Source organism: Thamnophis sirtalis, unplaced genomic scaffold (genome assembly GCF_051295495.1).
Source record: "Thamnophis sirtalis isolate CommonGarterSnake01/CBP01778 unplaced genomic scaffold, rThaSir2_p1.2 scaffold_3, whole genome shotgun sequence".
NCBI classification, from domain to species: domain Eukaryota; kingdom Metazoa; phylum Chordata; class Lepidosauria; order Squamata; family Natricidae; genus Thamnophis; species Thamnophis sirtalis.
Genome location: NW_028261383.1, coordinates 176,936,145 through 176,949,868, shown reverse-complemented (window position 1 = coordinate 176,949,868; position 13,724 = coordinate 176,936,145). Strand labels below are relative to the sequence as shown.

Below are 13,724 nucleotides of genomic sequence, written 5' to 3'. Positions count from 1 at the left end.
GTGATGCCTCATGTGACTCCCCTGGTTTAGAGTCTCTGTGACCTAAACATTTGACCCAATAAATCCCCTCCTCTCATGAGTGAACCTTTTCACTAGAATTTGCTTCACACAACCCATGAAGCCGTATGTTGGTTTCATTGAATTGCTCCGTTGGAAGAGGGGCAGTGAGTTCAACGTCCTATTCAGCAGAGAAGTTGAAATAAAAGCATCCTCACTTTAAAGCAGTGTTTCTCAACCTTGGCAACTTGAAGATGTCCGGACTTCAAGTCCCAGAATTCCCCAGCCAGCGAATGCTGGCTGGGGAATTCTGGGACTTGAAGTCCGGACATCTTCAAGTTGCCAAGGTTGAGAAACACTGCTTTAAACAGACAAAGGGGAGTCCACTACAGTGGTGGGTTTCAAAAAATTTTCGAACCTACTCTGTGGGTGTGGCCTCCTTTGTGGGAGTGGCTTGCCAGCCATGTGACCTGGTGGGAGTGGCTTGCCGGCCATGTGTTTTCTCTCTCTCTCTCTCTCTCCTTCCTTTTGTCTCTCTGTCTCTTTTTCCTTTTTTTCTTTCATCTCTCTCTCTCACTTTTTTCTTTTTTCTTTTTTTCTTCCTTTCTTTCTCTTTCTCTTTCTCTGTTTGTGTGTGCGTGTGAGAGAGAGAGAGAGAGAGAGAGTGGTGGGTTTCAAAAATTTTTGGAACCTCTTCTGTAGGTGTGGCCTGCTTTCTGGTGGAAACTCTTCTAACCGGTTCAGTAGATTTGACGAACCGGTTCTACCGAACTGGTGCGAACTGGTAGGAACCCACCTCTGGTCCACTATCTCTCTAGGCAATTGGTTTCACTATCAACCTGCTCTAATAATTAAGCAGGTTCTTCTAGAACTTGAGTCGGTTTGGATATTGGCTTTATGATCGGTTGTGTGAATCCAACCATTGTAGTCCTTTCAACTGTGGTTTGTGGTTCAATGTTTTGCAACAGATATTTCTACCTACGCAAGAGGAAGAGGAGGTTCTGTTGGCAATGATTGCTGGAAACCCCAGACAAGTTTTCTGCTACATTTCTAGGAGAAGTATTAACAATATCTTGAAGTTCCCATCTGTGCTCTGGGGGGCAATGTTTGCAAATTCCCTGTTTTGTTGCAGTTTCCTCTTTTAGGATCAGGGCCCTTTTTACAGTATATACCATCCTACTACCAAGGAGTGCTTTATGTGACACCAAAGAAAGAAAGCTTGCTTGTGTTCCATCTTTGCAGACCATTATTTAATTCATTTTTTTCATGTGCCCAACTCCAACTGTGCTTATAAATTGTTATTAAACAATAACTTTTAATGTGGCTAAAGGAGAAGGGTCTTAAATATGTAGTCAAAGTCATATTGCCTGCTGCAATTTCGGGTTAATGTGTCTTTTTGCTGGAAGAGTTCTTTGGGCCTCTTAGAAACCCCCCACAATTTTTCATTGGTGTGCAAGGAAAAATATTCCTAAGTGCAGTGAACTTGTGCTGTAAAGTGAAAAAAGGAATGCTGAAACAATCTTTACTGGTACTAGACGGACCCCTCTGATACAAAGCACTGAGAATGAATATTACGTATTGTGAGATTTCATCAGAACTTCGTGACTTTAAAATTGTATTGCATTTTTGGTCATAATATATTAAGTAACACGTTAAAACATTTCTGAGAAGGAAATATGTATGGTGGATCTACTTTAGAGGAAACAAATGCCTGATTGTGAAACTTATTGTTGCATTACTTTTTCATCAAATGAGAAAAGAGTTAGCCTCTCAAATCAAGTATTTGAATGTCGGTCCAATCATAATTATCTTCAAAAATATAACAGTGTCTCTTTCTCAGATAATTTAAAAAATAGTGTCAGAGCAGAGTGGCCGCAGACTGTTGCCTTAATATTTTGCAAATGTGACACGGACTTTTAAGGGCAGTCCTACTTTTTCTCTCTCTCTCTCCTTTTTTCATGTTTAAATCTCTGCCAAATCTTACACTAAGCAAGAGGTTACCATATTTTGGCCTATCAGTAGCACTGGCATTCTAAGAGCATGTTGTAATCACTTTCACAAAATGGTTGTCATAGACTAGAAGCAGAAGAGTCCATTGCAACCATCCACAATTTTATAAAACTAAGCAGTCCTGGGAATTTAGTGAGTGCCAGGCATCCCCACATGTCGGATTGAGATTTTTGCCATAGGTGATTGATTCTAAACAGTACACACAGCTGCCACCGATGCAGTGGCGGGTTGCGGATTCCATTCCAACCAGTATGGTTGGAACGGGCTTGATGGCATCCACGCACATTCGTCTTGGTGCTTCTGCGAGCCTCCACAACGCTCCAGCTGCTCAGCGGAGCATTGAGCAGGCGCTGTATGCGCTTTGCGCGGAAGCGCTGAAGGCATAAAATGACGGTAAGAAACGAGAGCAGAGGGGGGGGTGCACCCTCCGGAGCACCGTACCGGAACGGTATCTGGTACTCCGGGCTGGCTCCGGTATGCCCGTACCCGGGCGTACCACCTGCAACCCACCACTGTACCAATGTTACATTTTTGTGAAATGAAAAAAGGTGCTTCAGACATTACATATTGTCAGAACTGCCATCCTGAGCTTTAAGCCTTGCTTTGCTGAATGCCAGCCTGCCCTAGATTGTGAGGGGAGGAAGCTGCTAGGAAGAAGGAAACGGAAACTACTCGTTGTGCCTTCTTGAGACATCAGCACATCATCCCAAAGCCAGAGGGGAATGCAACTGCTCGCATCCAGCCTGCCAATGCAGGGAATGTTACCAAAACAATTCCTTTGAATGTGACTGGACAACAGAGAGATAATAGGGTGGAAGGATGGGAAAGGGAAAGTTAATTGGGTTCCGGCAGGCCTGAGGCTGTTGACCCCAAAATATGGTCCAGCCCCACTTGGAATGGAGTACATGGTGTGTTTTTAAGTCTATCTTTTCTTTTTTTTTCTATGCCTTTTGATTTATTTGTATTGTGAGCCGCCCCGAGTCCTACCGGATTGGGAGGCATACAAGTGTTATTAAACTTCTAAACTTTAAACCTTCATGAGCAACCATTTAGTTCTGGTTTGATTTACTGCAATTCATTTGACTTCCATTAAAACTATTCCTTTTGCAACAAATGAAGTGAAGGGTCGTTTCTGTTTAGGAGTCGAAGCTGAGGCAGGTCTGACACGTATTTTGGTACTTTTGGAAAAAAGCAATGGCAACACTTGCGGCTCCAGCTAAGACTTGTTTGGAGTTTATCTGAGTTTGTAATACAATTTGGTGTAAATTCCCTCTAGATTTCTGTTTTAATTGCTCATAGTGTGACCTCAATGAAGGATTTAATTAGTTGCCAGTGTCAATCATATTTTAATTACTGTATAGCACAATCATAAATGGAGTCTTCATTTATTATCTGTCCTGGCACTAAGACAAAGTAAATCTTTGTATTGCAGGTTGAGTTGCCACTCCATGATATTCTTTGAACAGACTGGCACTTCCACATATCAATACCTCATGCTTAACTTTATTACACTCATCTGGTTGGTAAGGCAAATGAAGAAATGGAGCTTGTCCTTCAAAGCAACCTATCCTTTCAGCAGGATTAGAGGGTTAGAGAGTTAGGGTTAAGAGCTGAGGCGGACAACTGAGAAGAAGGAAGGGGAGGCTTGATAGGGTGGTGTTGGTGTTCTAGAGAGGTTCTGGGTCCTCACCCAGAGATACCTTCCACCAGACTAAGTATCTGGTTCATATGTAATCATTTCAGCTAAAGAATAATGCTGCCAACTGAAAAACAACTTCAGGAGGTAAAGATATTTCTGAAGAGTAAAGACCTGGTTTAATAGCGGTTAGCAATAGCAGTTAGACTTCTATACCGCTTCATAGGGTTTTCAGCCCTCTCTAAGCGGTTTACAGAGTCAGCATATTGCCCCCAACAACAATCCGGGTCCTCATTTCACCCACCTCGTAAGGATGCAAGGCTGAGTCAACCTTGAGCCGGTGAGATTAGAACCGCTGAACTGCAGATAGCAGTCAGCTGAAGTGGCCTGCAGTGCTGCATTTAACCACTGCGCCACCTCGGCTCTTAATATGAGAACAAGCTTGTTTACCTTATTTAGTACAGAACAATACAAATCTGGATGGGCCTCTAGGTTGAACAATGTGTGCTATTTTATTTTTGTTTATGAACGCTGTGCTGAACATATTAACAGCCTCTAGATCAAGGTTTCTCATCCTTGACAACTTTGAGATGCATGGATTTCAATTCCCAGAATTCCCCAGCAGCCTCAAAGTTGCTAAGATTGAGAAACATTACTCTTGATATTCTATGTTCCACTACTAAAACGAACAGAAGAGTTCCAAACTTGGAAAAGATATTAAAGTGGTGGCAGTTCTGGGAAGATATCTGTATAGCACCTTTTGATCAGGAGCTCAAGATGGCATTGACAGCATTCCCTCCTCCCATTTTTTGAGGCCTTCCAGACTCTTGTTGAATAACATATGAAGCAATCTAATGTTAATATAATGAAGTAATGTTAAGATAGTTTTGCAATTATCAGATGATAGTGAAATGAACGTCTGAAATTTATTTTTGATTATTCCTTTTTTAACCCCTTTATGAAAATGAATATAGAGAGGTGGTCAGATCTTTTAACAGCTAATGTTTTTTTCTGGGTTTTCCAAGATAACACTTTGATTTGGGCTTATAAAACTCAAAAAGGGATTAATATTATACGTAGAATTGACTTTATTTCCCCTACATTGAGAACTCTATACTGCAAACCTGACTTGTGAAGGTGAGCAGATGGATACACTTTGATTCCCACGCAGGGCAGTGCCCATCCTGGGTAATCTCTCTCCTGGGGCCTCTAAACGTTCTCTACCTGGTCTGTAATGGAATTCCAAGTTAATGAACACCTATTGGTTTAGGCCAGTGTTTCTCAACCTTGGCCCACCTGAAGATGCGTGGACTTCAACTCCCAGAATCCCCCAGCCAGCATTCGCTGGCTGGGGGATTCTGGGAGTTGAAGTCCACGCATCTTCAGGTGGGCCAAGGTTGAGAAACACTGGCGTAGGCTCTAGTTAGTTGCATGTAACTCTTGAAAATAAGCATTTCAACTGTGCACAGAGACAGGTGGCATGGGTACTATTCTGGGTAAAAGGGAGTGAAATAGTACAGCATTGGACGATTGCAAGCAGCTGAGCATTGGACGAAGGGCGGGGGCCAGGACCCGCGGTTAGCTTGCGCATCGCTTTGCCGTTCCCTTTGGAGGACGGGGCGGGGGGGCGGGGGGGCGGCAGGAGCAAGTCCTTTGCACAGGAAGAGCCGACCAGAACTTTTCCAGGGAAAGTGGCAACGGGCGTCTGGGACGCTTTGGGGCTCTTCGGTTTTGCTTTTGAAGTCAACGGGCAACTTCCCCGCGCAACGCGCCCGCCCTGCCACGAATCCCACCGACGCCGCTGATGTCAAGCCGAGAGCATCCCAAACCGGGGCGGGCGGGCGGGGTTAAGGACGCGGACGTCACATCGGGCGTTTGGCGCTCCGCCCCCTCGCCATAATGTGGGGAGGTTTGAAAATCACCCCACTGGAAGCCCCGCCCCCTCCCCGCTTGCCTTGAGGAGGGGCGCCAAGGACTCGGGCAAAGGAGCCGCGTGTGCTGCGGAACGGGGAGCGCCTGGCACCTGTCCTGCGTCCGTGTGTCCGAGTCCTTTGGGCGAGCCAGGCGCAGCCGAAGCCCGAGCGGAGGAAGGAAGGAGCGAGCCATGAGCCCCGCTGGGTTGGAAACTGCTTGCGTCGCCTTGATGCTGTTGGGCATCCTCAGCCGAGTCTCCACGAACGGTAAGAGCCGAGTCCTGGGGCTTCCACTGGCTTTCCAAACGTCGGGAGGCAGAGCGAAGGACGGAGACGCCAGGAGCCAGCGGGCGTGTCGCGGGCAGTGAAGGCAAAGCGTGGGGAGGGGAGGAGAATTGGGGTCGGGGGTCGGAAAAGCCAAACCTCTCCACACCCAGCGCGAAACCGGCGCGCTCTGTCCCCCCCTTCTCTCCCTCCTTCCCTTCCAACCTGGTGCCCGAGTCCCGGGCCGACGGGGACTTCAAGCCCTCCTTTCATGGAGAAAGCTTCGGGGATGGTCCCCCTTCCCCTTGACGCGCGGCTTGGAGGGCTGAGTTGCAGCGCGCGTCCCTCGGCCACGAACTCCCTTCCGGGGCTCCTGGATAACTTGGTTGGGATTCCTTCCCGGCGCCTGGTAGGAAACGAAGGGACCGGATTCCCCCTTTGGAGGGGACGCTTCTCTCTTTTCAGTGCACGGCGTTGAAGTTCGCCTTCCCCAGAAAGTGGCCCTCAGCCCGTTGCCCTTTGGATTTTGGCTGCTTCTTCGGCTCCCCAGTCCCCCGCTGGCTGCCGACGTCCTTTGGCTTCTCATTCAAGGCTGCCGGGCGCTCCGCTTCTCCCGCTGGTTACTCCGCCCTCCCACTTGAACGGGAGAGCCGAGCGCCAGGCCCTCCTCCCTCCGCCGGCTTCTCTCGGGCCAGTAGTTAAGTGGCAGCCCCGCTGGGTCCCTTCGAGGCGTCGCCGCTCAACCTTCGCCGGAGAGGCAGCGGGGCGCTTCCTTGACCGGCAGATTGTAATTAGGAGTGGCTTCCCTTGGCTATCCGGTTAAACGATAAGGCTCCTCCTGAGTAACCTCGAAGGATCAGGGAAAGATCCACGGTGGGTTGGTGAGCTGTTCCTTCAAAGGGCAAAGAGGGCATTTTAACTCACTCAAGAAGCACGTTGCTTGTCACCATACAGATCCCCTTAGGATCCTTGGCGCTTTCAGCCTTCAAGCCTAGGAGGGTTTCCAGAATCTCTGGCGATTGAGGGATTTGGGTGGAGCTCTTCCGCTCAGGCGTGGCAGGCCGGAATTCTTTCTCAGGAGATGACTGGCAACCGGAACGTGGGTAGGGCAGGCTGGGAGTAAGCTGCGCTGCTAAGTGGAGATCCTTTTCCAAAGAGCTGGTGGCAGGACAGGTGTGTCAGTTTCCTTCCCTAAGTTGCAAAAAACCTGGCAGTCCCAGTAGGGGAGAAGAAAGGTATAATTCATGGCGTTTTACTTCCTTAGAAGGTACCTTCTGTGTATATTCCTGAAATGCAACTTTTGGAACCAGGGGTTCCGGTGTTTGAATCTATGAGAAACTGTTCTCATAGGAGGTGGCGCAGTGGTTAGAGTGCAGCACTGCAGGCTACTTCAGCTGACTGCAGTTCGGCTGTTCTAATCTCACCGGCTCAAGGTTGACTCAAGTCTTCCATCCTTCCGAGGTGGGTGAAATGAGGACCCGGATTGTTGTTGGGGGCAATAGGCTGACTCTGTAAACCGCTTAGAGAGGGCTGAAAGCCCTATGAAGCGGTATATAAGTCTAACTGCTATTGCTATTGTTCACATTTACTAAATATTGCTGCTTTGAAATTGCAGCTATTTAAGGGAAGAGTTGAGCATGCTTATTAAGCAGGCTCCATTAGGAACCTGTGGAAGGTTGATAGGAAATAAGGATGGGCTGAGTGGCCTGTAACTTTGGAGGCAGTCATTGACTTCATCTGGCTCTGAGGTTGCCATTTTCATACGCTCCTCTTGCCTATTGGCTTGTGAAGAAAATGGGGCATCTCATAGTTCTCTTCGGGCTATTTCAGGCCGAAGAGGGGAGATTCCCCAGCTGAGCTTCTTTGGTGTTAGCCATCTCTGGAGGGATGTTTATGGTAGCCATGTGGGGTATATTACTTTGATGTCTAACTAGAGATAGCCATGGGAACGTGTGCTTTATTGACTCCCAGGGCAGAAGAGTTAAGGAAGCATCTTCACACTTGTGTATTGGTCAGAATCTGCATTCGGACAAAGGGGAGGGGTCATTATCAGCTTAATCCCATTTGCATTGCCTAAAGGTTTTCAGATGTTGCTTTGCCTCTAATGGTTTCCATCCTGCCTGATTAAAGGTTCCTTTTGAAATAATCCGTTTCAAGAGTCTTTACTTTCCCAAGTTAGGAGAGGAGCCATTACACATCCTCTCTTCAAGACTCCTTGCCTGCATTGGTGCAGTTTAGACTTCTCCACAAACAAAACAGGGTATCTGCTAGCTATGACAAAATGTTTTGATGGGGAGGATTTGAAAATAAGGAACAGGATCTTTTCCCAAATGTCTTCTTATTTAAAGTTGCCCCCAATTTTTATCACAAATCTTTCCAAAATGCATTAATAAATTGACAAAAAAAAAGATTCCACTTTGTTTCAGTGCTTATTTGCAAATAGGCACACTCTCCAAGTTTGCTATATTTAAAGATAAGGAAGAACTACTGTACTTTCTGCCACATATCTGTTAATAATTGAAGGAGATCTGTTCTTGCCTAATATATCTGTTTTGGGATAGCAAAGTTCCAAAGGACAAGTTGCCACCACTTTGAATGATATATTTGCATTAAAAATCTTTGATGCCATAATCTGACACGAACTTCAGTCATGTTTACAAAAGAAGGCTCTTCTGGGTCATGACTTGGTGTGGTGTGATTATAACTTTCTCAAAATTACTGTAAAGTTAAGATGATCCTGTAGGTGGTAGTGATTTTACCACAACAAACTAGCATGGATCTTGCTTTGGAAAGCTGTAATATCAGGAAACATAGCAAAATTTGGGGTTCAATAATAGCCTTTATGTGTTGGGGTTGCAACCTCCAGAATTCCCGGTCGATGTGGAAGCATTAGGTTAGATCAGAGGTGTCAAACTGTAGGCCAGAGACATCACACGCAGGGCACACCCACCCCAGATCCACAGAGGCAAAAACCGTCGTGGTACATCATGTGACATGATCGAGTTTGGCACCCATGGAATTAGAAAGATGTCCCAGAGTAAAATTAGAACTCAAGACTGAAGCAATGTAGTATTTGGGTAGAAGGGCTTGATGGGGGTCTAAAAAAGGATCGTGATGCTTTTCATCCCCCAAGGAATATTTCTACCTTATGAATAAACACAATTCTAGTCAAGAGGGGAAAGGAGAAAACAGCCATGTGTAAAACCCCCGGCAGGCCTGGGGCTGTTGGCCTCATTGCTGAGGTCCAGCCCCGATCATAACGGATGTATGTGTGTTGATTTTAACCTGTTTTTAATTTTCATTTTTTTATTTTTATTTTTTATTACTTTTTTCTTCGTTGTAAGCCGCCCGGAGTCCTTCGGGATTGGGTGGCCTATAAATCGTAGAAATAAATAAAAGAATAAAGAATGACAAGCACGTTGGTCTAGCTCAGTGTTTCTCAACCTTGGCAACTTGAAGGTGTCTGGACTTCGCTGGCTGGGGAATTCTGGGAGTTGAAGTCCAGACACCTTCAAGTTGCCAAGGTTGAGAAACACTGGTCTAGCTGACCTGCCCAGAATATATGAAGAAATAGAATATATGAAGGAAATGCAAAATGTGTGCAGGTGAAATTCTGCTTCCTGACAAAAACCTTTGTTAAGAAGTGTAATTCCTGGCTTGTGCGTTGCCAGGAGGAGAGGTGTGTGCGATGCTGCCCCAATTTCAAAATCCTCTGGCCATTTATTTGTTGCAGGAACCGCTTTACATTTCCCCCATATATGCTGGACTGGGTTAAGATACATTGCTGATAAGCTGGTTAGCCTCCGAAACATACTGAATGGAAGGCAGATGCTCTCCCCAGTGAGCTGCAATTGAACGTGATTTGTTTGTCCCCTTGACGGCTCTGAATAGATAGGAATTGTTGAAATTTGCCAACTCCAGTGCTCACTTCACTACTGAGCTGAATTAATCTGAACTGTTGGGTTTAGTCTGGCCAGGAAAACAAGGACTTGGGTGTGCGTGGATAGGTTCTTGGTTAGTGCCGTCCTTTGGTAACGAGAAACTGCAAACTCATCAGCCGAGGTGGCGCAGTGGTTAAATGCAGCACTGCAGGCTACTTCAGCTGACTGTAGTTCTGCAGTTCGGCTGTTCAAATCTCACCGGCTCAAGGTTGACTCAGCCTTCCATCCTTCCGAGGTGGGTAAAATGAGGACCCGGATTGTTGTTGGGGGCCATATGCTGACTCTGTAAACCGCTTAGAGAGGGCTGAAAGCCCTATGAAGCGGTAGATAAGTCTAACTGCTATTGCTAACTGCTATTGCTATCATTCCAGAATGCCCTTCATAAAATGAATAGACCTAGGAGGCTTAGAGTATTTTGTGAGACTAATTTGGGAGATAATGTTTTATGGGAGCCATAAATGGATCCTGGATAATGCAGGCGGGGCTCATTTACAACTGCTCTGAAGAGGTTTTTTTTTGCCAGACTATAAAATAGTGATTCATGTAGCTATGTTAAGTATCTAGTTTTGAAGGATAAAAAGTTGCCCTTTGAATCTGCAACTTTCCTGCAACTTAATATCTGGCTGCTAAAGTTTTGTTAAGCCCTGATCATTGTTTGGAAAGCTCCGTTGAGAGAATAGCTTACAATACCTCCAGTCCTGAATGCCCCTGTTTCATGTTGCAGGTTTCTAGGAAGGTGGTGCTTGTTTCAACTTTGTATATATAAAAAAACTCCTTGAGGTTACATAAATGTAAATCTTTTGTTTCCTCTTCTGACTGTCCCTGTGTGATGCAGTCATATAAGCTAAGTACAGGAACAAGTACAGGAAACAAGTTTTCAACTTCAGTAAAATCAAGGTTATTAACTCTGTATAGATCCTAAGCGACTTTAAGAAGTGGGGACTTCAGCTCCCAGAATTCTCCAAATGGCCTGTAAAATTATTCATCTTAATAATGTAACTATCATTTCATTCATGGAGGACACATTCATCTCTCTCATATTATTTTCTCATTTAATCTGCCTTTAACTTGGTAACTAACATTTGAGTCTGACTCGAGAAACACTTTTATCTGCAGTTCATAAAAGGTGGGAAAACTTAAGAGGTGAAGGTGAAGAGGGTTATGACAGGGTTACAAACCTATCTTTTAAAGATGCAAATTTGTAAAAATATTGTGGACTTTTACTGTAATAAGTCATTAATGATTACATGCTATTAGAAATAGCAACATAAATTATTCGCATGTTTGGAATAAGACAAATGCAGATAATGGGAAGTATTACTTAATTTCAGGCTTCTAGTTCTTCAACTGTAGCAAATTCCTTGTAGAGGATAAGGAGCCGAGGTGGCGCAGTGGTTAGGGGTGCAGCACTGCAGGCCACTTCAGCTGACTGTTATCTGCAGTTCAGCGGTTCAAATCTCACCGGCTCAGGGTTGACTCAGCCTTCCATCCTTCCGAGGTGGGTGAAATGAGGACCCGGATTGTTGTTGGGGGCGATATGCTGACTCTCTGTAAACCGCTTAGAGAGGCCTGAAAGCCCTATGAAGCGCTATATAAGTCTAACTGCTATTGCTAGAGAGGAGTTTTTACTTTTTGAGAGTTGGTTTCAAACAGTGTCACTATGGCTAAATGACCAACACTGTTGCTTGCTGTTTGTTCTGCAAATATTGTGATTGTCTGGACTGCCCCTCCTTCTGTTCATTTATTTTCTATGAGAAGTCTTGAAAGTAAGAAGAATTGGTAGCCTGTGACTGAAGCTCCACTTCAGAATGTGTACAGTTGGCAATGTCAACCAGCCTTCTCTCTCATCAAAGGTGGGAGCAGCGGGGAAGAAACTTCTATCTTACCCATTTGTATAATCAGATAAACTCCTTTTGCTATATTTACAGTTTTTCAGCTATAAATCACAGTTCAGGCCAAAATTCAGGCTTTCCACAATTAGCCGCGTGAATGGGTTAAATTTAAATTCCAGGCTCCTGCAGGCCCAGCTAGAGCAGACCCTCGCAAGATTTAATTATAATTATTTAAGATGCCATATCATATATGCTCAGTGCTTGACCTTTAGATCTGTAAAGCCATCTGCAGTTTATGTCCTGCACAAATAAAACCCTCTTTTTAAAACTACCCACCATACTAAATCCAGGAGCATTTGCCTGTCCAAGCTTCCCACGAGGAAGGCTTAATGGCAGGGTTTGATTAACAATCCCACAGGACCTGAGAAATTGAACAGGGAACCTCCACATCTGGGGATCAAATTAAATGTGGTAGAGCTGATATGATCTCCTGCAACTGAAGAGTCTCTTCCTCAGGCCTTGTTGAGAGGAAGTCAGCTTCAGGGAGCTTCTCCAGAGACATTTGTCCTGATTGTCTGTTCCAGTGGTGGTGAACCTTTTGGGCACCGAGTATCCAACTGCAAACCAAAACTTTTTTTTTCTGCTTTTGAAATATTACATTTAGCAACAATAAAAAAAGAAAAACTTTTGTAATAACATTTCTCTCTTTCCTTCCCTTTCTCTTCCCCTTCCCTGTTTCTCTCCCCCCTCTCCTTCTCTCCTTTCCCTCCCTTTCTCTCTTTCTGTCCCCCCTCTTTTTCTTCCCCCTCTTTCCCCCTTCCTCCTTTTTCTCTTTTCCTCCCTCACCTCTCTGTTTTTCTTTCTCTTCCACTTTCCCTTTTCCTTCTTTCTCTCTCTTTCCCCTTTCCCTCGCTCTTCCCCATTTCTTTCCCCCTTCCTCCCTCTATCTCTCTCTCTTTCCCTCCCTCTCTTTCTCTTCCCCCTTTCTCTCCCTTTCCCCTCCTTTCTCTCTTTCCCTCCCTCACTCCCCCTTTTTCTCTCTCTCTTTCCCTCCCTCTCTTTCTCTTCCCCCTTTCTCTCTCTCTTTCCCTCCCACCTGCCTCTCTTTCTCTTTCTCCTCTGTGGAGAAATCTGGTTTTACCTATGCTCACCCTGGCAGAGCTGCCTGTGTTGTTGGGATGCCCTGCCTCCCCATAAGGCTGCAGCACAGTGAAATTTAGCCCACTTCCCAATGGGGGAGACAGGGTCCCCTCCTCCTCCTGGAGCCCACGACGAAGGAGAAGCCCTAGCAGCTGTGGCGGGCCAGGAGGCGTGTGTGCCGGGGCTGTTGAGACCACCTCTTCTTCACTGCTCTCCTCCTCCACCCTGGCTCACCTGTCTCTTTAAGCCTCTTTGTCTCAAGGCCCCCGAGCAGGACAAAGCAATTGGGAAAGGATTGGGGGGGTGGGGGAATAAGATAAAGAGGAGAAATGAGGGATCTCTGCTCGCTCTCGCCTCCCAGATAGCTTTTCTGATAAAACTGCCTGTGTTGGGATGCCCAGCTGGGCTTTGTGGGTGTGCTGCTCCTGGCCTCATCAGCCTCCAGACAGACGCCAGATTCCCACCCTCCAGCACTAGTCCAGGGGTTCCTCCCCCCCCCATCCACTCCTTTCCCAATTGCTTTGTCCTGTTCAGGCCCTTGAGACAAAGAGGTGCGATTTAAAGAGACAGGCAAGCTGGGATGGGGGAGGGAAGCGGTGAAGAAGAGGTGGCAGCAACACACCCCTCCTTGCCTTCCGTAACCACCAGGCCTTCTCCTTCACCACGGGCTCCAGGGGGAGGAGGGGAGCCTGTCTTCCCCATTGGGAAGCGGGCTAAATTTCACTGTGCTGCTGCTCAAGGCAGCCACAGCAAAAGTACCACTGCGAAGGAGGAAGCCTGTTTCACACAGCTCTTTAGTCCCACAAATGATGGCGAGAAAGGTGAGGGAGCTGGGCTGGGGGTGATGGCGTATGTGCCCAGAGAGAGGGCTCTATGTGCCACCTCTGGCACGTCTGCCACAGGTTTGCCATCAAGGAACTTTGGGAACGATAAGAGGGTTCCTGTTGAGAGGATGGCAAAAAGTTTAGCAACAGTGGAAGCAAACATATCA

The 13,724-nt window shown here is 46.2% G+C and overlaps 1 protein-coding gene across 1 annotated transcript in view; it reads left to right on the top strand.

The window, feature by feature from the left end:
* The first annotated feature begins 5,649 nt into the window (after positions 1 to 5,649).
* The window catches only part of LDLR (low density lipoprotein receptor), a 34,325-nt gene continuing 26,250 nt past the window's right edge, over positions 5,650 to 13,724 (top strand). Inside the window, exon 1 of the mRNA XM_087711075.1 lies at positions 5,650 to 5,823. Within this exon, the coding sequence (XP_087567201.1) occupies positions 5,748 to 5,823 (76 nt within the window). The 5' untranslated portion in view covers positions 5,650 to 5,747. The remainder of the gene's footprint in view (positions 5,824 to 13,724) is intronic.